The sequence below is a fragment of the Homarus americanus genome, unplaced genomic scaffold (genome assembly GCF_018991925.1).
Source record: "Homarus americanus isolate GMGI-L3 unplaced genomic scaffold, GMGI_Hamer_2.0 scaffold24277, whole genome shotgun sequence".
Taxonomy (NCBI): domain Eukaryota; kingdom Metazoa; phylum Arthropoda; class Malacostraca; order Decapoda; family Nephropidae; genus Homarus; species Homarus americanus.
Window position 1 is genome coordinate 450,039 of NW_024750697.1, and position 23,975 is coordinate 474,013.

The 23,975-nt window shown below is 36.1% G+C and overlaps 1 protein-coding gene across 1 annotated transcript in view; it reads left to right on the forward strand.

The window, feature by feature from the left end:
- Positions 1-18,500, forward strand: part of LOC121854145 (glycylpeptide N-tetradecanoyltransferase 2-like) — a 36,006-nt gene extending 17,506 nt beyond the window's left edge. The window contains exons 7-9 of the mRNA XM_042348572.1: positions 6,445-6,590; positions 8,709-8,846; positions 12,137-18,500. Coding sequence (XP_042204506.1) covers positions 6,445-6,590; positions 8,709-8,846; positions 12,137-12,157 — 305 coding nt within the window. The 3' untranslated portion in view covers positions 12,158-18,500. The remainder of the gene's footprint in view (positions 1-6,444; positions 6,591-8,708; positions 8,847-12,136) is intronic.
- The last annotated feature ends 5,475 nt before the right edge of the window (positions 18,501-23,975 follow it).

Genomic DNA, 23,975 nt, shown 5'->3' on the forward strand with positions numbered 1-23,975 from the left:
TATTATTATTACCTTATTATTATTATTATTATTATTATTATCATTATCATTATCATTATCATCATTATCATCATCATCATTATCATTATACCCCCCCTCCCCCCCGCCCTCATCTCAGGAATTTTCTGGGTACCGTGAGTTCTGCTATAACGTGTGTTTTGACAACGCAAATTGGCTCTTACGCGATTTATGAATAGAGAAACGATATTTGTATAACGAAAACACGTGTTTGCTGTAACGTGATTTTTGCTTACTATTTCTCCAATTTTGTGGTAAAGAAGAATATCTCCAAGAAGCGTTCTAGTGATCGCATTCCCGTTGATGATCGTAAAAGAAAGGCTATAACCCTTGAAGAGAAGCTCGATGTTATCTACTTCAAAATCATCCTTCTCCCTCATCAAGTTATATTCATATTTTTTCAAGGTAAAGTGTTACATTTACTGTATGATTTCATTATTAGATATGAATGTAACATTTATTTAGACTGTGCTATCCTTTGTGTTAGGCTAACTACTAAATTTTTTTCGATTTCGAGTAGTAATCTGCACCTAACCCTATTTTCTCCATAAGCCCTGTTATTTCTATTACGCGAATTTCTATAACACGATGTTTTACAAGAACACAACTCAAATATCAAAACACCAACACCAACAACAACAATAATAATAATAAATAATAACAATGTTAGTAAAATAATAAAATAACAGTTACAACAATAATATAAAAGAATAAACCACACAAAAAAAATAATAATAATGAAATTTAAAAAAATCTGCAGCTCACTAATAAAAAACAAGAAATTGTTGTTTGTGTGTTAGTGAATGTGTACTTGTAGAGCATTGAGAGTAAGTAAGGCCAGGGGGAGGGAGGGAGGGAGGGTAAACAAAGAGTAAGGAGAAGAGAGAGTGAGGGAATGGGGGAAGAGAGAGAGAGAGAGAGAAGAGTGAGTGAGTGAGGGAGAGTGAGTGAGAGGAGGGACGGAATGGGGGAAGAGAGAGAGAAGAGTGAGTGAGGGAGAGGGAGGGAGGGAGGGAGGGAATGGGGTAAGAGAGAGAGAAGAGGGAGTGAGTGAGGGATAGGGTCAGATTACTGTACATTCTAATGGGTTTCTGTGGGAAGAGATTTGTTGTGTTATATTTAGAGAACCGTAAAAAAGTTTGGCTTGGGGCAGAGGGTGGGGGGGGGTGGTGTGTGTGTGTGTGTGTGTGTGTGTGTGTGTGTGTGTTTGTTTGTTTGTTTTTTTGTTTGTTTGTTTGTTTGTTTGTTTGTTTGTTTGTTTGTTTGTTCATCCCTACAACACAACACTAACATCACTTTAAGCCAACACTAACATCTTCACTACAACACAACACTAACATCACTTAAGCCAACACTAACATCATCACTACAACACAACATTAACATCACTTTAAGCCAACACTAACATCATCACTACAACACAACACTAACATCATCACTACAACACAACACTAACATCATCACTACAACACATCACTAACATCATCACTACAACACAACACTAACATCATCACTACAACACATCACTAACATCATCACTACAACACAACATTAACATCATCACTACAACACAACACTAACATCATCACTACAACACAACACTAACATCACCACTACAACACAACACTAACATCATCGCTACAACACAACACTAACATCACTACAACACAATACTAACATCATCACTACAACACAACACTAACATCATCACTACAACACAACACTAACATCATCACTACAACACAACACTAACATCACCACTACAACACAACACTAACATCATCACTACAACACAACACTAACATCATCACTACAACACAACACTAACATCATCACTACAACACAACACTAACATCACCACTACAACACAACATTAACATCACTTTAAGCCAACACTAACATCATCACTACAACACAACACTAACATCACTTTAAGCACAACACAACATTAACATCATCACTACAACACAACATTAACATCACTTTACCAACACTAACATCATCACCACAACACAACACTAACATCATCACTTTGCCAAATACCAACATCATCACTACAACACAACAATAACATCACTTTAAGCCAACACTAACATCACTACAACACATCACTAACATCATCACTACAACACAACACTAACATCACCTAAAGCCAACACTAACATCACTTTTAGCCAACACTAACATCATCACTACAACACAACAATAACATCACTTTAAGCCAACATTAACATCATCACTACAACACAACAATAACATCACTTTAAGCCAACACTAACATCATCACTACAAAACACTAACATCACTACAACACATCACTAACATCATCACTACAACACAACACTAACATCACTTTAAGCCAACACTAACATCATCACTACAACACAATAATAACATCACTTTAAGCCAACACTAACATCATCACTACAAAATACTAACATCACTACAACACAACACTAACATCACTACAACACAACACTAACATCACTACAACACATCACTAACATCATCACTACAACACAACAATAACATCACTTTAAGCCAACACTAACATCATCACTACAAAATACTAACATCCCTACAATACAACACTAACATTACTTTAACAGAGCCTCTTACTATATTTTTTGACATCTCACTAATTCTTGTTTACTACTGTACAGTAATTTAAGACATCACTGATGAAAACTTTGAATAAAATGGCAAATACGCAACCTGAACAACGATTCAACGGCAAGAAGGAATTCCTTAAATTCCTTGAAGAAAAAGTAATTTTCACCGGTATTTCGACACAATTGATCTTACGGGAAGATTTAGTCCGCGAGTATAAGAAGTACTGTGATGGCCAAGGCATCTCCCCGGCTTCAGTTGTTAATATTGGACGGTTAATGTCCAAGTTAGGTGCGAAATGCAATGTGCGTGTGGGGGGCTGCAACGGCGTCGGCCAGAAGTATGCCTTCCCAGGCGTCGTCTTTCAGCCTTGTGTGGAAGTCCTTGCAACGTGCTCGTTGCAAGCTGTAAAAAGCAAGTCGGTGGATATTCCCTCAAACCAAAATACTTCTGTCAACAGAAAACGCAAATCAGACATGGAAAACGTCGAGCAGCCAAAACGAGTTAAAACGTCAACTGAAAAAAAGGAAGACTTTTCGTCATTTTTCGAGAAGTTTCTCTCTCCTTCATACGACAGTAACGACATAGTAGGTCGACACGACCTATTTCAAGAATATAACACGTACTGTCAACAAAATGGGCTTCAGGAGATACACAAGTTCCAGATCGGACGGTTGATGGCCACCCGAGGTCTGGAGCTCATCACGAGGGTTGGACCAGAAAATAAGCGACTGTATTATTATAAATGCTTAAGATGGACTGACAGCGGAATGTGTAATGATGTTCCTGAACCACCAGGACCCTGCAAAACATTCCACCACCATGTGAAACTTGACCAGATCTCACCTGTCCAGATCGAGGTCGAACCCGACATATTCGAGGTCGAACCCGACCTGGTCGAGGTCGAACTCAAGCAGGACTTATACGACCTGTCTCAATTCATAGCGAACCTGGCCATGATCTCACCCGACCAACACACACCCAACGTGGCCAAGGTCGAACCCGGCCAGGATGAGGTCGAACCCAACCAGTACTTATACGACCTGTCTCAATTCATAGCGAACCTGGCCTGATCTCACCCGACCAACACACACCCAACATGGCCAAGGTCAAACCCGGCCAAAATACACCTAACTTGGCCAAGGTCACACCAGAAGAAACGCCCCAAAGATTTGACCTCAATCTGGATGAAATCTTAAGCCAAAAGTGGCAACAGGAATATGATTGGGGGGATCTCTGATTCTCCAAAATAAAAATTTTCATTTATTATTAAATACTTTAATTTTCCTTATAAACAGCACAATTGTCAGTCATTTTTTTTCTTTTTCAGCGTAACTCACAAATACATAATTTATAATAAAAACTGTTGCCCAGACAATGAGTCAAAACTATATACAATATTGTTTCTCTTACCATTGACAACACAACATACATACAGGCACAGCACAGAATATATGGTTTCTCACTCTTGATCTTTTTTTTTTATTTCTTTATGGTTCTTTATTATTATGATTTATTATTATTACCTTATTATTATTATTATTGTTATTATTATTATCATTATCATTATCATTATCATCATCATTATCATCATCATTATCATTATACCCCCCCCTCCCCCCCGCCCTCATCTCAGGAATTTTCTGGGTACCGTGAGTTCTGCTATAACGTGTGTTTTGACAACGCAAATTGGCTCTTACGCGATTTATGAATAGAGGAACGATATTTGTATAACGCGAACACTTGTTTGCTGTAACGCGATTTTTGCTTAATATTTCTCCAATTTTGTGGTATTAACTGTGAATAGGGTAAAGAAGAATATCTCCAAGAAGCGTTCTGGTGATCGCATTCCCGGTGATGATCGTAAAAGAAAGGCTATAACCCTTGAAGAGAAGCTCGATGTTATCTACGTCAAAATGATCCTTCTCCCCCATCAAGTTACATTCATATTTTTTCAAGGTAAAGTGTTACATTTACTGTATGATTTCATAATTAGATATGAATGTAACATTTATTTAGACTGTGCTATCCTTTGTGTTAGGCTAACTACTAAATTTTTTTCGATTTCGAGTAGTAATCTGCACCTAACCCTATTTTCTCCATAAGCGCTGTTATTTCTATTACGCGAATTTCTATAACACGATGTTTTACAAGAACACAACTATCGCGTTATAGCAGAACTGATTGTACCTGTATTACTGTAGGGTATCTTAATTTTTATTTACAATTAAGTGGGTTATACTTTGTGAATATTGAATAGAGGTGTTAAAATATCAATTGTGGATAAGCAGTGTTGCTAATATCTAGGTATTCCTGTATGCAACAATACATGTACAGTACAATACAGTACAGTAGTGAGGACTGCCCCTACTGGTTCTTCACTAGGATGAATTTCTGCCACTGTCTTAAGAAGGGATTTAATCAGTCAACAACATCAATATCACATCTAGAAAAAAACGATGCCATAGACTTTTATTGAATATAATCTTGGCAGTAAGTTGCTCTGATTGTTGGCAACCCTTTGTACAGTTGGGTATAAAAATCTGTAAGCTAAATGTGTAAATATTGATGAATTATAGAAATATGTGCCAAAGCTTCTGGTCTGAACCTATCATAACTTTAACAGTTTTTCACCACTTGTAATGAGGTACAGTAGTGGAAGCTATGAACCACTTAGGTACAGGATCATCTCCGTTCTGAATAAAATTGTCTGGTATTATCCAAAAGTGGCCTGTCTATCGTGAAAAAGTCAAGTGTATGCAACCTTCCACCAGTAAAGTCAAAAGGTTCACTGATATTTTATTCTGGATAAAACAGACCTTTTCACACTGCAATATTATTTAACCATTCAAAGTCTTGAATAGAGGCAGGTTGAGATGGTTTGGGCAAGTGAAGAGAATGGATGAGACCAATTGAGTCAAGAGATGCATAAGCCTAAATGTGGAGGGGAGGGGAGCCAGAGGTGGATCAAGAATGGAAAATGGCCATAAAAGTTATGATGTACACAACCATATCAAGTATGACCAATAATGGTATTGGTAAACATAATGTGCTTCCTCTTCACAACACTACATCTAGCACTATCACTTGATGCTTTACGTGAATTCAATATACAGTACAGTACTGTACATAGATTATCTCTTAAAAATTTTAGTTCAATCAGCAGACAACTGACATTTTCACCATAACAAATGTACTGTACGGTATTATGAAATCCAAATTAATAATACACTGTGTATGATAAACCATCTCCATCCATATGGAAAAATAAGAATGGAAAGTTATTCCTTTAAGTCAACCATTACTGCTTTCTGGAAACAACTCAGAACTTGGAGATAAAAATGTCGCCTAATTAATTGCTCAAAAAAATTATTTTCTGGCCTATCTCCTGAATTTCGATTGGCACCAACATACATGGGCCACTCCTCTTCTCTCTAGGGACTCGGATATCTAGCAAACTCCCAAATAATTCATTAGCATTTACAATCAAAGTAACTGCAGTTTAGTGCATGTTGATTTCAGTCAATTATTACTCTCAAAGCTTCACTCCATTAAAACTGTGTACTGTGCTTTTTTATTTCCAGACACAAAAGTTGCCTTTTGGCAATTCAAGATATCTAGACACTATGCTCACTAGTAAGTACATGTACTGTAATAAACACTATTGGCCCTTCTTCCAGAAATATTTAAACATCTTAGATTTTATTCGGTACCTGACTATGATGCTGTTATTCTAAATGTTTTTATTACCAGTAATTCATGCACCAGTACCTCCCTGCAGATTAATCTGGCTTTAATTCTTTCATTACATTTCAGATTTTGTAAGCTACTATACACTGCCCTCAACAGTTATGCATCATCCAACATACAAGTCATTGAAAGCTGCTTACTCTTTTTACAATGTTTCCTCTGCCACACCCTGGAAGGTCTTGATGAAGGATGCTTTGGTCACGGCAAAGAATGTAAGTAAAATTCTGAACCTTTCCACAGAAATTTACTGATATTCCAGTATTTTACTGCAGTTTATAAATGTTATTGTATATGGTAAGTCATTTTTTTTCTTTCTTTTTAGATAACATTGGTTTGCCACAAGGACATGATCACTCCCACATCGGGGCCTAGGGGGCAAAAATGTAATAATAATGATAATAAAGAACCATAAAGAATATACAAAAATGAAAAAAAAAATCAAAGAGTGAGAAACAATATACTGTATGTATGTTGTGTTGTCAAAGTAAGAGAAACAATTGAGACCCTGCAATTGTGTTTAAATGAGGCAGAAAGTCAGATCAGCAACCTGGGACTTGGTCACAATTTTCGTGATGCCATATCGCAGCAGGGTCTACCGTTAGACAATACATTATGCTTTCAATATCTTCCCCAGGCAGTAGTACCTCTCTGTTTGGTAGCTGCCTACTACCTGCAATGGGCTGTCCACCCTAGGAGGTGTGTAAGAACAAATGCTTATGTAGCTGTATGCTCAATAATCTGGGTGGTAGAATGTATATAATGAATATATGTCATTAGCTCATGATTATATAATATTAATGTGACAGAGGCTAATACAATTGTACTATTCCAGAGGTTACTACATGTTACATAATACTTCCTTGAGATAAATGTATAGTATATATCAGGTGCCTACAGGAGAGCTTAGGTTCTCAACTGGCTCAGCCATGTTAATATTGTTATCCACTCTGTATCTGTGTTTTTCTGGCTAAATAAACTGTTTTAATTCAATTCAGTACCTGACCCAGGGTGCCAAATTACTTAGCAAACTAAGTGCTAAAAGAACATTATCATATTTAAATTAACTATGATTCTTTAATATCAAAACAGAATATTAATATTAAAAATTATAGAATTTTTCAGTATGTGGGAGGTTTTCAAAAAAGTCTTTCAAGCTTTCAAGTTTGGAGTAAATTTTTTAAGATCAAGCCAAAAAAAAATTTCAAGCAATGGCCCCATTGGTTGCTCTCTGGTCATCGTCCTCAACACACAAACAAGCACCCAAGCAGTTCAACAATCGAACTCTAATACTTCTAATTCTCAATAAGGACTAGAAGAGGATGTCATTGTTGTGTTTAATAAATTCACAAAGCAATTTACCCAGTCAAGTTTTACATTATTTGACATAATAGGTTAGATCACTGTTAAATAATCCTGACATATTCTTTACAATACAGAGGACACAGTGGAGAGTGTGTGTCATGGTGGCTGAAGCTTGCAACAATAATATCAGATTCCTTCAAGCTGTATTGTCCCTCAGTGGAAGTCAGTATATTAACCCATCGCTGGTCGTGGTACCAGACCCCTCATGCTCACCCCCTGGTTACAAAAGATCAATTTTTCAAAACCCATTGTAGATGTGTCCTAAATCACCCACAAAACAAGGGAAAAATTTGTGAACAAATTCTTAAGTCAATTTAAAGGTCCCATGGGATGATATATCACCCAGATGGGTCTGCCTGCCATGTGCTTGCTGGCCTGTCAAGGACGTCTATCCCACTGTACTCACACACCCTCACTTCCCACCTCCATATTTCTATAGCTAGTTCTTTTTTATCTTACATGGTGGGTGTATGTAAAAAACAAATTCTTCACATGAACTTTTATTTATTGACATGTGGCAGTGTCGAAACAACTGTGTGAGGTGCAGACAAGTACAAAACAAATGCCATCTATGGATAAACAATGCCTACACATATTCATTGTTTCTTTTAACTCATGAATTTTAGTAATCATAGCCTCGGAAAACCCCTTCCAAAATGGATAAAATGTCCATTTCAAAGATATATTCCTTAAGAAAGAAAAACAAAATGGGAACTGTTAATGTAAGGTAATTTAAGATATAAGGCTGGGTCATATTCATTAACACTGACAAAGAAGCCACCACTGAGGTGCACCTAATATACCAGGGAAAATGGTATATGTACAGTATCTTTAGTGTTGATACATTTCAGAGTATTTTATATTTGTGATTTATAAAATGAATTTGGCAGATAAATAAAAAATGTGTAGGGTATATAAGAATTTAAATGTAGTGTGGATCGTCCTTGTGATTGATTTTCTTTTTTCAGTCTGACTATGATGTGTTCAATGCATTGGACTTAATGGAGAATTCAGAATTCCTTGAAGAGTTGAAGTTTGGCCAAGGTGATGGCAACCTACAGTATTACCTCTACAACTGGCGGTGTCCTAAGATGGTGCCTCAGAAGGTGAGTGAAGAGCAATTGACTCATTCTTGGCTAGAAGGTCTCTGCATTACTTTTGCCTGAAAATTTAAATCTGACAGTCTATTTGTTGTCATGAAGAATATGTTTATGTGTGGATATTGAGGACATCATTCATATATTGGTTGTACTGTACTTGTTATTTAAGTGAATTCTGGAAAAAAAAAAACACTTTTGTAGAGAGAAAAAGAGTTTTGAGTTTATACTTTGAATAAAAATGCCCTTAACATGTTTATTGATGGCCAGACTTTTGCTTCCTTTTCTTTCTTGCTCAGTTTCATATGATTGGATGGTTTTGTAGAATGAAGCTGCAGTGAATGTTTAAGTGATTTCCTTGGAGTCATTCACTTCCTCTGGTTGAGTACTCCATATCCTCATTCCTCGTAAATACTTAGGGAAAAGATGAGGCACTTGATGGTCCAATAGACTTGGCCTTAGGAATTGAGGTTTTACTTAGGAGTACAAATTTTCCGGAGTTTAACCCCTAACGAGCGGGCAACTGAAATTATGTGCAATTTTTTATTCATTTTTTCCAAGTCTTCCTTTTTTCTTTCTTTTTTTTTTAACAAAGTACGTAGTAGAAAATCAAGCATAATGATATATTATGGCAATAAAGGAAAAGTATTTATTTCCTTATTAGTGCCTGGTAGGAAAATATATATGTCGCGCCATGTGTGGAGGAGGTGCATGGGGTTGGTGGACTAGAATTAGTGGGTGGCCTGGTTATCATGCAGTGTTGGCTGGGTTTGTGTGTGTCAAGGAAGCACGAGTGCTTTGTTTGAAGGAACGAAAATTATATTTTTCCGGGTATTCTTGAATTAACACGTAATGTCGTCCATGGTATTGTATAATAATTTAGACCAACTTTTACTTACTGTCTATGCTATTTATGGTACACCAATATTTGTAAAAACAATTTACTCTACTAGAACCTGAAATATTATTTATATTTTTTTCTTACAACTCCGTACACAGCTCCCCCCTAGCAGGCACCACCTTGTCGTGATGGGGGAGCCTGTGGTGAGCCATACCAGAGGGGAGGAGGGTTCCCTCCATCCCCAGTTAGGGGTCAGGGCTACCTATCACAAGTGAGGGATGAGACTCATGTGGGGGAAAAGTGACCATACCAACCCTCCCTCCCCCACCATGCCCTGCCTCTACCACTCTCTCCTCCTCCTTCCACCTCCTATCTATATCCTCCATAAAAACAAGAATAAGAGATATGAGAAATTCTGTAAAAAAATAAAAAAAATAAAACAATTAGAGATAAGAAACATTGTCTTGGAAAAAAGTAAATTTCCCCTTTTTCTCGTGTAATATCAGGTCACCCATTGTATATAAATCTCTCTCATTTGTGGTTAAGGTGGGTTGATTGATTAGTGGTCTCATATTACTAATCTTCTGATACATTGTCAGGTCAACCATTGTTGGTGTGGGGAATTAGTGGGTCTCATAAACTGAAGATGTCTTTAATAAAGACAAAAGTAATATACATTACACCGCACACTCGTCAATTCGGATTTCGGCTTAATTTTTTTTTTATGAATACAGTAATTCCGTGTTTTTCGCGGGAATTAAGTTCCTGAAACCCCTGTGAAAAGCCAAAACCGGAAATACTCTTTTAGGAATCACTGTACCTGTGGCCACCAAACAGCTCAGGTAGGTCATGCACTTAACCACGCCATGCTTTCCACTCACGGGCCAGTGGTCACACTGATCACTGATGCACTTTACCGGCATTTACTAACATCATTATTTGAAACTAATCATATCGTAGTACAATAATGGAAAAAAATAAACACAGTTAGATTGAAAAAATGTTTATCTACAAGTAATTAAAAAACTTTATCTTTCGCTGAGGTCGGCAACACCCGCATTGCCAGCCTCTCCCTGCTGTCCTGGCATCTGTCCGCCCTCACGCAGTCACGCCAGCCAGCCAGCCAGTCCTCTCACTCCCACATTCCTCCACTTGAAGACTTGTATTCTGACAAAAGACAAATAAATTGTCAGTCTTCACCACATCTTGAGCCATAGCTCATACCACCTCGGAGCTTGTCCAATAAAACTATTTTTTCCGTTAAGGTCATCACTATTCTTGATCTTTTGGTCACTTTAGAGTCTTTGCTAGTAATATTTGCCTTTGATGAGGCTGGCTTACGTCCCGGAGCCATGTGGAATGCACGTGGGAGGACAAACAGAAGAGGTAATCACAGTAGTGTTCACAGTACGGTAGGCTGCTTCTCGGAGCGGCGGGTGTTTGAGGCGGGAAAGAGTGGCGTCTGTTTGTCGCACCTCACGGGAATATCGAAAATGGCGCAAAATTTAAATTTTTGTTTTTAAAGGATATTTTGTATACAGTCTCTCCTCGACTTACGGCGAGGTTCCGTCCCAACTACCAGGTCATAAGTTGAAAAGGCGAAAATAATACATAAAAACTCTTAAATGGGTGTCTCTTTTTCTTCTCAGCACCACGAGAACTCTCACTTTTAAGCTTGCCAGCCATTTTAAAGGAAATTAAAAAAAAAAAAATTGTCGGTATACAGCACGATCACTAATGTCAGGACTCGAAAATACGTAATGTGAAAAATATTTTATACGACCATGGCCGTCGTATGTCTGGGTTGTCGTAAGTTGAGGAGAGACTGTGTATAACATTTACTGTATTAGTAAAAAAAAAAAAAACGCGAATGATGAAAAACACGTGATTACTGTAATTAATTTGTATCTGGAATGAATCTGAAATATCTCCCTCACACAGACTTCATTCCTACTCTTCATTTGTTTTGAATTTTATAGTGTTATATTTTTTTATTTCTAAATAACATTAGGGCATTGAAATGATATTTCCACAACTTCCATATTTTCCTATGTAGATAAACACTGTAGTAGTCATTGTCCAGCCTAAAATTATTAATTTCTTACATCCAAATTAAAAAAGAGATATAATGTAGTAGTAATTGGGGTACCCGTGAATTTAAGAAAACAAATTTGTATTTCACAAATTATCACAACTCCATGACAGTTGAAAGTGAGTGTTTCCCCCGATCAGAGGAAATACCTGTAAATGTATACTATACTTCCCCACAACTTTGTCGTGAGTGTGAAAACTGTTTTATGAAAAATAATTAGACTTTGTACATTTATTTTCATAACTTTTAATTCTTACAAAGGCAGCCTAAAACTTAGTTTTTGAAGAAGAATCTTCGGTGGTATTATTTTTTATTATTAGCAAAATAATGCATAGTAAATGACAATAATTTTTTTTTATTTTTCAGGTTGGCTTGGTGCTACAGTAATGCAAGTGGCTTATATTTATAGCACTATTAACTCAGTATGGTAAACTGCAGAAGAGCACTGTAAAATTGCATTGAGTGCTGCATAAAAGAGTACTACACTTCACTTTTGCATGGAAGTTTCCTCCAAGTTTATTATTGCCACTGTGAATACACTAGTTTCTGTATACAGTACCTCTCTAGCTATATGCTCTCTTCCAGGTAGCTCTCATTACTGAGTTGCCTCTTTTGGTGGTGCAATTCAACAGTCATGTTTTCCTTCACATCCATCACTCTCAGAAGAGAAAGATAAAGTGCACAGGTTGCCCTTATGGGGTACAACATCTAGCTGTGTACATGCCTACCTTATCGGTACACACATTCTGCAAGCCAATCTGCCATTTGGCCTTAAAACTCAGTTGCCAACCATCAAGAGTGGTCTCTGCTTGGCTGCTGACTAAAGCAAAGTATCTGCTCCAACATGGCACTTCAGGAATAGTTGTTTGGGTCAGTACCACAGTTTAAGGCATTATCATAAAGGTGAGACTGACTTTTTGTCACTTATTTAATTTTGTAACATTGTTAACAAATTAGTGTGACCCTCTCTCTGTCTGAGCTGACGTGCTAGGACTAGTTAGCATTAACACTGGTCTCTCTGTTGCCTGGGTGACGTTAGTAGACAGTATGACACTCTTCTTGTATTAGAGCAATTGTTGATTACTGGTTTCAGGACAGCTATTACCCACCTGTGATATACAGAGAAAGTGAGACAATCCCTTTAAGGGTTTAAGTAGTAATACATATAAAATTCCCTACCTCACATATACCAGGGAATTTTAATTTGTGAACTAATATGGACTAGTCCCATTGGGTCTTAGTGGTGATCAGGACTAATGTTTTTAGATATTTTTAGCCAGTAGAGCCTTGGTGTTCATGTTGGACATTGATCTTCCTACCAAGACATGATTTTTCTCTTCACCTGAAGTTTTGAGATTCACTTAAGTATTTTACCATTGGGCCAAGTGAGAAACATTCATCAACCATACAAAGTTGAGAGCACAAACTCATTCAGTCAGTGATTTTACAAAAAGTTTTCATCTGGTTAGTAAATGGTTGGGTAATCTCCAGGAACACCAAAGGATATTTGACGTCTTGTAACTCATTTCTTCCTTTACCTGCTTAGACTTGATGTTCTGTTTTTTGTTTATTTATCTCTTGCTTTAGAGAAGATGTAGTCAAAGGTGGAGCTGTGTGAGGAAGGTGAGGGGTTAAGGTGCTCCTTTGATTTCTCAGATGATTTAAAAAGATCTTCGTGGAAAATGAGAACCCTTTCTTGCCATTTGGTTTTGGATTACCAGACTAGGCTACAGTACAGTACTGTAATGAAGTAGGTAATCTGACTGGAAGAGGAAGGTTCCACATATTTTCAATGCCTCTAAATTAATGTGAAAGTATTTCTGGTTCTTCTTTTTTCCTGTCTCAGAGGGAAGTCCTTTCATGGAAAATATATTTTCCTCTGTATTGACCACTTATCTGTGACTGCTAGTAAAACTGAGATCTTCTAAAATTCTTTATCTTTTTCTCTTGAAAAAATTCTCAAAACATCTTTTTTTGGAGTATAAGCTTTCTTGTTTCATTAGTGTGACACAGTACTTGTTACTGAAATATTAAATGTTTGAACAGCTGTTTTGTCTAGGGATAAGGTGTTACTATCATAAGGGATTTAAGATGACAAATCCTTTGTTTGAACTCATTATCGTGGGGTTCATCCTTTGGCGGATTTATTTGTAAAGCCAGTCATAACAACTCAGTTTTTACCCCACCTTCCCCTAGAGGTGGTGCCCATGAAGTAGACACTATCTCCATACACTGGGAGTCGTACTTCAGGTCATAAGGAAGATTTAACTGTTCCATGGAATATCAATTTTGGTAGCTCCTTCTTGGCTCCAAAAAAATTGGTTTCCCTTACCTGCTTCAACTTTGCCTTAAGTATTTCCAGATTTCTGTCTTTACCGAGTTTAAAAGAATTTGTGTGGGGAAATGTAGAGCATTGTTTTTCTCTAGTTCAACTAGTATAGGTTTGTTTTAGGGTTGAGGAGGTTTCAGCTGAAATTTTTAGCTGCAAAACTATTATGGTAGTTCATTGGTGGAGATCAGGATGGATAGTGTTTGTCATATGTTTCAACACTGTATATTGCTGGTTTATGGGATCTTGGAGAAAACTTCACCCGACCCATCTCCAAGGAACAGTGTAACACCCATGGTTTTAGAGGCTTCATAACTTGAGGCTTCTTTTAGTAGAGTTTCCAAGATAACACCAAAGAAATATTACTCATGGCTGCATAATCAGTGGAGCATTTGTCATACCTCCCACTGTTCTAGAAAGCTTTCCTTAATGAGAAAGAGTTCCCTGGTAGAAGGTGTCTTGTTAAAAATGGGAAATATATCCTAAAATTCTCTTTTCTAACAGAGTTCACAGCCAAGCAATTCAGATACCTTTCATCCTCTCCTGGCTTATGGTTAGTCTGCTGGAAATTGAGACAGAATGGTAGATTGGTCTTAGAGTCAAGATGGTAGCCTATGGCCATCAGAAAGTATGTACTGACTAGGTAGGCGTGCATTCTAATTAAACCATCTAACTCTCGAGGGCAAAGTTTGCATCATAACTTTGCTCTTGTGAGGATGATGTGGTGAGATGGATTGATAATGAAAAGATCAATTTCCAGTTGTCATGGGGATAAAGCTTGATGGAGGAACACCCCTCAATAAGGCTAACATAGTAACAAAAACTACCTAGCTAGGAGCTGTGCTAGAAGATGTACATGAAACTATTAAATTTGAAATGAAATAGTGTTATATTAAATGTTACCACTTTTGGGGGTGGGAGGGGGAGGGTAATAATAAAAATTACCTCCCTCAAATATGACCAGAAATTTTACTTGAAATTCTACTTACCGTATTTTATAGCATATAAGACGCACCCCCCATTTTAGCAGGGAGCATTTAGGAAAAACTTTTGTGTGTAATTTCAGCCTGTTGCCGTATTTTCTTAAAACAATATATACAGTACCAAGAAATGTGAGGAATAAACAATAATACCAATAAATAAGTTACAACAAAAACTACTGTATTGCCAAATCAGTAAATAAAAGCCAAATGAAAGTTTAACACAGTCGCCATTTGCATACACTCCCTGCTTCATCATAGTAACAGAGACCAGCTGGGACGCCAATTCTGTAGCAAAGCTCCCCACCCACTACACTCTTCTCCTGTTCCCTCACTGAGCCAACGAACTCAAGTGCAAAGAAATGTATATTCCATTTATGTTTGCCCTGAGGACAATTATTTCTTTTACTTTTTTTTTCACATTGTGTACAGTATATAGGATGGTGTGTGCATGTAACTGAGTAAAAATAAATGAAGAAAGTTATGTATATCTACCCGAAAATAAGAGTTGAACAACAACCACAACACCTCAGCCTGGCCCAGTAGCCTGATGGTTAAGTGACGAGTCTAACTTGGCTACAATGCCACCAGCAATGTTAACAGATGCAAATGGGAAAAGAAAATTATCTGTAAATCTTCATTTGTATCAGGAATTTGCAGTTTGAAAAATAATTGTTGCAGGTATAGCATTAATAGATTGTAATGTTTGTAGGAGTTCAAAAATGGTTACTGCTTAGCTACCTCTGAAGAGTTGGGTGTCTGCCGTACGGACATTAATCATCTCAGGTACTGAATACAGGGGGTCCCTGGGTTATGAACAGGTTCCATTCCTGAGAACTTTCTTAAGTCGGACTTGTACGTAAGTTGAAACACAAACTATGTGCATAGTATTGTGCTTACAGAACAGTGTTTAAAATCCCACTATATCATAGCCTAAGTCCTTATATCAATCTAAAATCACTTAATTTAAGACAAAACAAGAAATAGAATGACAAAATTCATTAAACGACAGTAAAAGAAATAAGTCCTCAGGTAAATATAAAGCTGTAAATTTCAAGTTTAACCTCGTTTGTATCAGCTGGCGTTCATAAGTCGGAGACCCCCTGTACAGTAGTTATAAAATGAGCTTTTATATGTACAATAATTATTTAAATTTTTTAATTAATAAAAAAAATAATAATGTGTTTTAAGTAAACAATAACATGTTTTTAATTGTTGTGTTGGGTTAGGTAGAGCTTAGCCTACTGGAGACAGCAACTGGGGGATTCATTAGCTTACAGGAGACTGCAGCTTTTCATATAGGACACAGGCTGATTTTTTAGCCATTTTTCAGACAAAAAAGTGCGTCTTATATGCTGTAAAATAGGGTAAGTACCTATAGTATATGATTACAGTGTTCATAGTATTTTTACTATTGAGGTTTAATTTTTCTGAAAGGAGGATCTGCACATAAGCCTGTTATTGAATTCAAAATATAAATAAACTAGTAGTGACTGAAGGAGGGTTTGAGAAAAACCCCATTAGATTCAGTAAAATTAGCTGATTTATTTGTTATTGCAGTTGTATATAAACAGTCTGTGACTGAAGCCATCAACCTCGCCTTGTACTGAATATGAACAGAATTGTGTTACATTAGGAAACACTGCATGGCCTTCTTGTAAAATCATTGATTTTTCTTCTTGCTTTGAGAGGTGTATATTTTAATTGACAAAATGAAAAAATTTAGTTTTCATTTAAAGTAGGGCATGGAACTATGTGTAAGGATTACTGATTACATTATACAGTATTGTTAAAACTGCATAAACCCAAAGTGATTAATGAATTACAGTCCTAGGGTAAGCCTCTTTAAGTGTTACTGACAGCACTCTTTTTCTGTGATATCATTTGCTTGAATTTAGGCAGTAAATATAAGTTTGTTAGTGTGCCTACACATCTATAAATAATTCTGAATATTTTAACATAAGCTTATGCTTACAATGTGGAAGGGAATTATATGGTGACTGAAAACTGTTCTGCATTCATCATGCTAAATACTATACTGTAACTAAATTCTTCATGCTTTACACATGCCTATTAGTATTTCTTCCAGCCAATAAGTATTAAAGATCACAAACTATTTCCAGCTCCTTGAATACCGGTAGTAACTAAAATGTAAAATATCTTTGTAGAATAATGTACTGTACCGTAGTTCATATGAGTATCAGGAATCCGAAAATCAATTTTTGGAAATATCCAATCTTCCAATGGATTTTCAGATTCGAAATTCCCTCCAAATCTCATCAGCTGATGATGCACTTGTACTGCCTACATTAGTCTTTCATCATCAAGAAAACATTGTGCATTTTAACTCGGAGTACTGCTTTTAAAATGTCTCAAAACAAAAGCAGAAGTGATGGCACTGAGTGCAGTAATGCAGAAAGAAAACTTAGTGTTTCATGTCATGGAACAAGTGGAAAGTCTCCAAATAAAATAGATAATAAAACTATATGACCACTATAGTGAAGGAGCCATAATTTATGGCTTAAAGAGGAAATGGGGCAAATTACTCTTAAGTTTAAGCTGAAAGCAAACCAGATAAGACCATGTGCAAAAGAAAATACCTCAGTGAAGCCAAAGTAGCCAGTGTGGATAAACTATTTTCCAAGTTTTTCAAACAGCAAGAATCACCTTAGCTCTCAGAGGCTCTAGCCAACTCCTCCCTTCACATGCTTCATCCTACCAGTTCATCATTCAACAGTTCACCTCTTAAGTTGATTATCATACAGTATATGAATAAAGAATAAGATGATAGAATGATGATACAGTATAGCATTTTGGTTTCCATATGCACTTGCAAGGAATAAGGAAAATTTTGGTTAAAATTTAATGTTTGGTAGACTGGCAGTGTGGGTTACAGCATGACCAACAGTGTTTATATTTGATACTGCTCACTGGACAATAGCACTTGGTGTATATTTAGAGAACATTCTAAAAATTACCTTTCCTGCAACAGTACTTATCTAGCACCAAAAATGAATTTAGTGAGGATGAAACTTCTGAAATAACTAAGCCAGCAATGAAACCACGAGATATGATAAATTGATAGTGTTGTATCAATTCAGCTTATGTGCCATTCACCTAAAAAGAGTTAACTACCGAAGTTGGTACATTTTACTAAACCATGCTCATAGCTGCAGACGTTGCAACAGCTGACCCCAACCTCCATCTTTTCACCATTCAGCACTTCAGCTCAAGTCAACTAGCTTATACCAGTGGTTCCCAACTAGTTTTAGCCATTACCCCAAAACAAGTGTGACAACAATACTCATTACCCCGACATAGGTTTGTCAACTGTTTATTTCCATACTGTTTTTGGTCTAGGTTGCTTTCTTCCTTATCAAGATTTGTATTTTTGGAAATAAACCTTACTATTTAATTTCAACTCTCCATTATTGTTAGCTGGGTTTTATACAGTGATCCCTTGGTTAATGAGCGCCTCGGTTAACAAGTTACCTTCCATAAGATTCTTAACTTCGGTTAACGAGTTTTTTTTACGAGCCGACCTCAACATATTTTCACTTGCATTTGGCGGTCCACCAGCTGTAGTATTAGTCCGCCAATACAGTAATCGGTTTTAGGGCTTAAATTCCTTACTATTTTAGTAAATATCAAGAATTTTATACTATTCAATAATTTTAAAAGTTTAATATTCAATTTTTTAGTAATTTTAACAATTATTGAACATAATTGAAGGTAAGGAAACTAGTTTCATGCGCGCCATCCAGCCTGGCAACACACCAAACAGGCGCCAGTCTCTGTCTTTTCAGTGGAAGTAACATCTTGCTTGAGACTCTCTTCAACTAAATACTTTTTTCTGTGTTTGCAAGCAAATTATTGGTCATTTTGAAATTTATTTTACATATTGACAATATATAATGCAGTGCAGTGTTGATTTAAAGAAAATAATCTTCAATTACACCAAGAGAACTAAAATTTTATGGGTGAAATGGTGCCATGGGGTGACTTCTCTTCCACCCCAATGCCTTCTCTTCTCCCTTCTCCTCCACCCCCATTCTAATTCCCATCATCATCATCATCATCATCATCATCATCATCATCATCATCCAGGAGCCTTCTACATACACACCTCAAAGTAAGTGTATTTTTCTACCATTTTTGTTGAATTTAGGCAATTTTCGGTGAGCTGGAACCAATTACCCAAAAACCCATTGAAACAATGTTTTCGGTTAACGAGCAACCTTCTAGAACGGATTGTGCTCGTTAACCGAGGGACCACTGTACAGTAATTACAATACTGAATATGAAATACAAGTCATTGAACTGACAAGAACTTTCACTAGTGAGCGAAATGGCACTTTAGGTTGGTGACCATTTCTTGAATACAAGGGGATAACTTGGTCTACCCTAGACACATTTGGTATCATTTTCAAGGTTCAATCTGTTTTTATCTCTACTATGGATGATCAAGAGGGCCGAAAATCCTACCTCACACAAATGTGTTGACCCAAATGGTGGGAGAATTTTTGTTGCGCTTGAACTAGTCAACGTAAATTCCCTGTTATCAATTGTCCACAAACACTACAAATTCTTTCAGTCAAATTTCATTTCAAGGATTTCCTCTGCAATTCCATTAAGTTTTTCAGGCAGATGTTCAGTGGGATATCTGAATGGACTCTGCACTCATACATAACTGACTGGATCAATGTCAGGGAAATACTGCTCCATCCTCAGACTCAGGCTCCTTAAGTGCGAAGCGATTGTATTCTACACATCACTCTAGCTCACAGAATCAGTGTCTTTCAAATGTTCCTCCAACTTTGGAAATGCAGCTTTTCTACCCATTTTCAGTGGTTATGTATGGAAACAAGAAGCAGGAAACATATAGCTATATCTCATAGGCTGTCATTACCCACAAAAATTATCCCCTTAAAAGTAATTTACCCCTAATTGGGAACTTCTGGCTTATATAATACAAATAAAGAATAAGAAGAGAATAATACTATGGCATTTTGTTTTCCATATTCTGGGCAGCTTCAGAGTAAATAAGGAAAATTTGGATCATTTTTCTGTTTGCTGGACCAATAGTGATGGGTTACAGTGTTTTAAGAGTGCTACCACTAGCGGGACGAATGTAATAATAGACCAACACGGTGAGTATTTAGAGAAGAAATTCTACACAGTACTGTACATTTTTATAAATTTGCTACACTATTTTCACCTGCAGATATCTCTAAGCTGGAACATTGGGTGCAGAGCACTTCTAGGAATGAGAGATTTCCAAGTAACGAGATGATTCTCTCAAAGCTTGAAAAAAAATCCTCCATCCCCGGAATTTTCCAGGTAATGGGAAAATTTTCTCAGAAGCCCCAGGAATTGCGCATTACATCAAATCTCGAACCCGTAAGAAATCCCCCATCCCCATAATTTTCTTGGAATTTTCCAGAATGATGCATTATTTCATCTCTCAAATTTGGAATAAAAATTCCCCAGAAAAATTTCTCAGAATTTTCCAGAAAGTGTTCCCCTTGGAAAATCGTTCCCAAAGCCGGAACTTTCCGGAAAATTCCGGCTTTGGGAACGATTTATTGAGAAAATTTCAGTTCCGGCTGCCGAATAGTTTGTTAAGAGGGATTCCGGCAAACCGAGATATTACTGTATATACCAAAATTGAGCTTAATGAATATGAAAATAGAGAAATAATGAAACCAGTGATAAAAAAGGTAGAAGACATTATTCATCTGGCAGTCATAATGTTTACTACAGCAGACAATGGAAGTGTGCCATGTTACGGAGCTCGCAAAGTTCTAATAATTTTTTTTCTTCTTATTTTAGTTATATTGTCATTGATAATGGCATCCCACACAATGTCACAATACATAAAGTTTCAGTGCAATTATTTTGCTCATAACTTTGTTAATATGTTTCTTTGTGCTATTGCAAATACTGGTATATGTATTATCATTTGTAATGGCGTTCATGCGTACACCCACTAAAAAATTATTCGGTTCCCATGTCATATTGTATCACGCCGTAAGGGTGCTGATTAATTCTTTAGTGGGTGTACATGATACTTGTACACATACACATGTATACATGCACGATACATACATGTACAGTACACCCAATAAAAATAATTCGGCACCCTTACGGCGTGATACAATATGACACGGGAGCCGAATAATTTTTTAGTGTTTGTACGGCCTACACCAGTGACCAATCACAGACCACACTGTCATAATAAAAATTGATGAATTTTATTAGATTTATACAGTAGTATACTGTACAGCTCCTCCCTGACTTACGACCACCTGGACATACAACCGCCTCAGTCATATCAAAATTTTGTCAAATTACGTATTTTCGAGTCCCAACGTCAGTGATTGAGCTGTGTACTGACAAAATTTTCGTTTGTAATTCACTTTAAAATGGCTGGCAAGCTTAAAAGTGAGAGTTTTGTGGCGCTGAGAAGAAAAAGACACACCCATTTTAGATTTTCTATGTATTGTTTAAAGTATTTTCGACTTAAGACTATTTCGACTTACGACCTGGATTTGGGTCCCTAACCCCGTCGTAAGTCGGGGAGAAGCTGTATATGGGTTCCTGGAGCAGATATGAAGTTTAAAAAAATTATCTACTTTCTGAAAACATCTTGGTCCCAAACATTTCGAATTCCTGATACTCAAGTGTACTGTATTGTGATCTGGACGAAAATGAGACAGACAATTGATCTTTTGATTTACTTTATTTTAGCACTAGCATGATAATATGAGATGGAAGTTTGTATAGTGTTTACTTTTTGAAGATTCTAGTATAAGTGCTGTATTTATGCAAAATGAACCGAGAACTGACATGCGCAGCTAACTCGAAGCATTTTGCAAAAATATATTTCCATTGAGATGTGATGACAAAGTAATTGTGATGTTTACTAAGCTGGAATATAATTTGTTATGTTTTCATATTGTAGTTTAATGTGAAAAAATGCCTGTGAGTTCTTCTAGATACTGTATGTATAATTAAAGTTTTTTGCTTTCAATGTTCTTAAGATGTTAATTTATTTGATATAATAAGGACATGACTGCCTGTTAAAAATATAAAGCAGCTCTCTGATAGTGAGTTGACCAAAAAACATCCATTTTGTGTCCAATTTTGTTAGGAATTTTAAGTTTATCATTGTTAGTAAACAAAATTAGAATTTTCATTTTGTAGCTGATTTTTTTAATTCACTTATAGGTTGTAATTTTTTGTGGATTTTTATGCAAGGCTGATAACATGTTCAGATTTGGAGAAGGGTTAACTGAATGTCAAGAAATACATAGAAAAAGCAATGCTACTGTATTTAGTTTTAAGAGTAATTCACATTTTAGATGAAGTCAAAAGAAATGAGAACAACATAGCTTGAGGGTTTTGTGTGTGTTCAAACTTATGGAAGGCTGAAGTAATCATCAGCATATATTTTTTATCATGATCATTACAATAGAGAACAGTATAAAGATTTAAATTTCATTTTTTTCCACTGGTATAATAATTTGAAATATTGACTTGTGTAGCTGTACAGATTCTTGGAGATAACTGGTGCAGTTTAAGGATGAAAAAAAAGGGGGGGTGGGGAAATATACCTTTCTAAGCTAAATCTAATTTCACCACTGAAGTTGTTTTAAGTATTTAAATCTTTATGATATGTATCTTTTCAAAGTATGAACCTTTTTTTTTTACAGGAAGACTTAAAGTAAAGTAAATACTGTAAGTGTGATGAGTTTTATAGATGCAATAGACTTTGGTTATAGTCATGATCATGAGAACCCAGTAAATGATTGTGACCTTTATAAAAATAGGGCAGATGCCATTCACCAAAATATAGAATTTTCTGTACATATGGACAATATTGCAATAATTGTTACTGCATAAAGTTTATACAGTCTGTGTCCCATCACTATGTAACTAATAAAGACATTTATACATACAGACTATATAGTACTGCAAATAAGAAAATGTGGCAATATGTATATTATACTGTATAATATATATATATATATATATATATATATATATATATATATATATATATATATATATATATATATATATATATATATATATATATATATATATATATATATATATATATATATATATATATATATATATATATATATATATATATATATATATATATATATACACACACTATTGATAAAATCACACAGGGAAAAGGGAAACGATGGAGCACCTTAGCTTTCCTCTTTATTCAGGACATCTTCAGAGGCAACTGAATTACATGGACAGAGAGAGGCTTAAATATGCATGGTGACCTTATGAAACTTTGAGGTCAGGTCATAATCATGACATCCACTAATCCGCACACCAACACACACGTAGAGGAGCTTAAGACGTGACTAGTCAAGTTAAGTCAGGTCAAAAACATGGGACCCTCTAAATATTTATCCAACATCTGGCTCCAAGGTTTTCAAAGCATTTCTAACCTTGGGCCACTGACAAATAAATTTATGTAACATATTATCAGTTTTGTACTGACCATCACTAAGGTTTATGGAATTTAATTCCCTAATCAAACTAGCTTCAACCAGAAGTCTTTCTGTGACACATGATGATTTGTACACTTCTAAACTTTTTTCCTCGACTTACGACGGGGTTCCATCCCGACAACCAGGTCGTAAGTCGAATTTGTCTAAGTCAAAAAAGAGAAAAATAATACATAGAAATTCTAAAATGAAATACAATACAGTAAAAGTAATCAATAATGAAAAATGAATAAAGTGTTACTGTGCACTTAACTTTAATGTAGTCAGCTGAATGCACACAGGACCTCAATAATTTTTAATTATACATGTAGACTACATTAATTGGATGAAGCAGAGGAGCAGACAGGGCTCAGTGG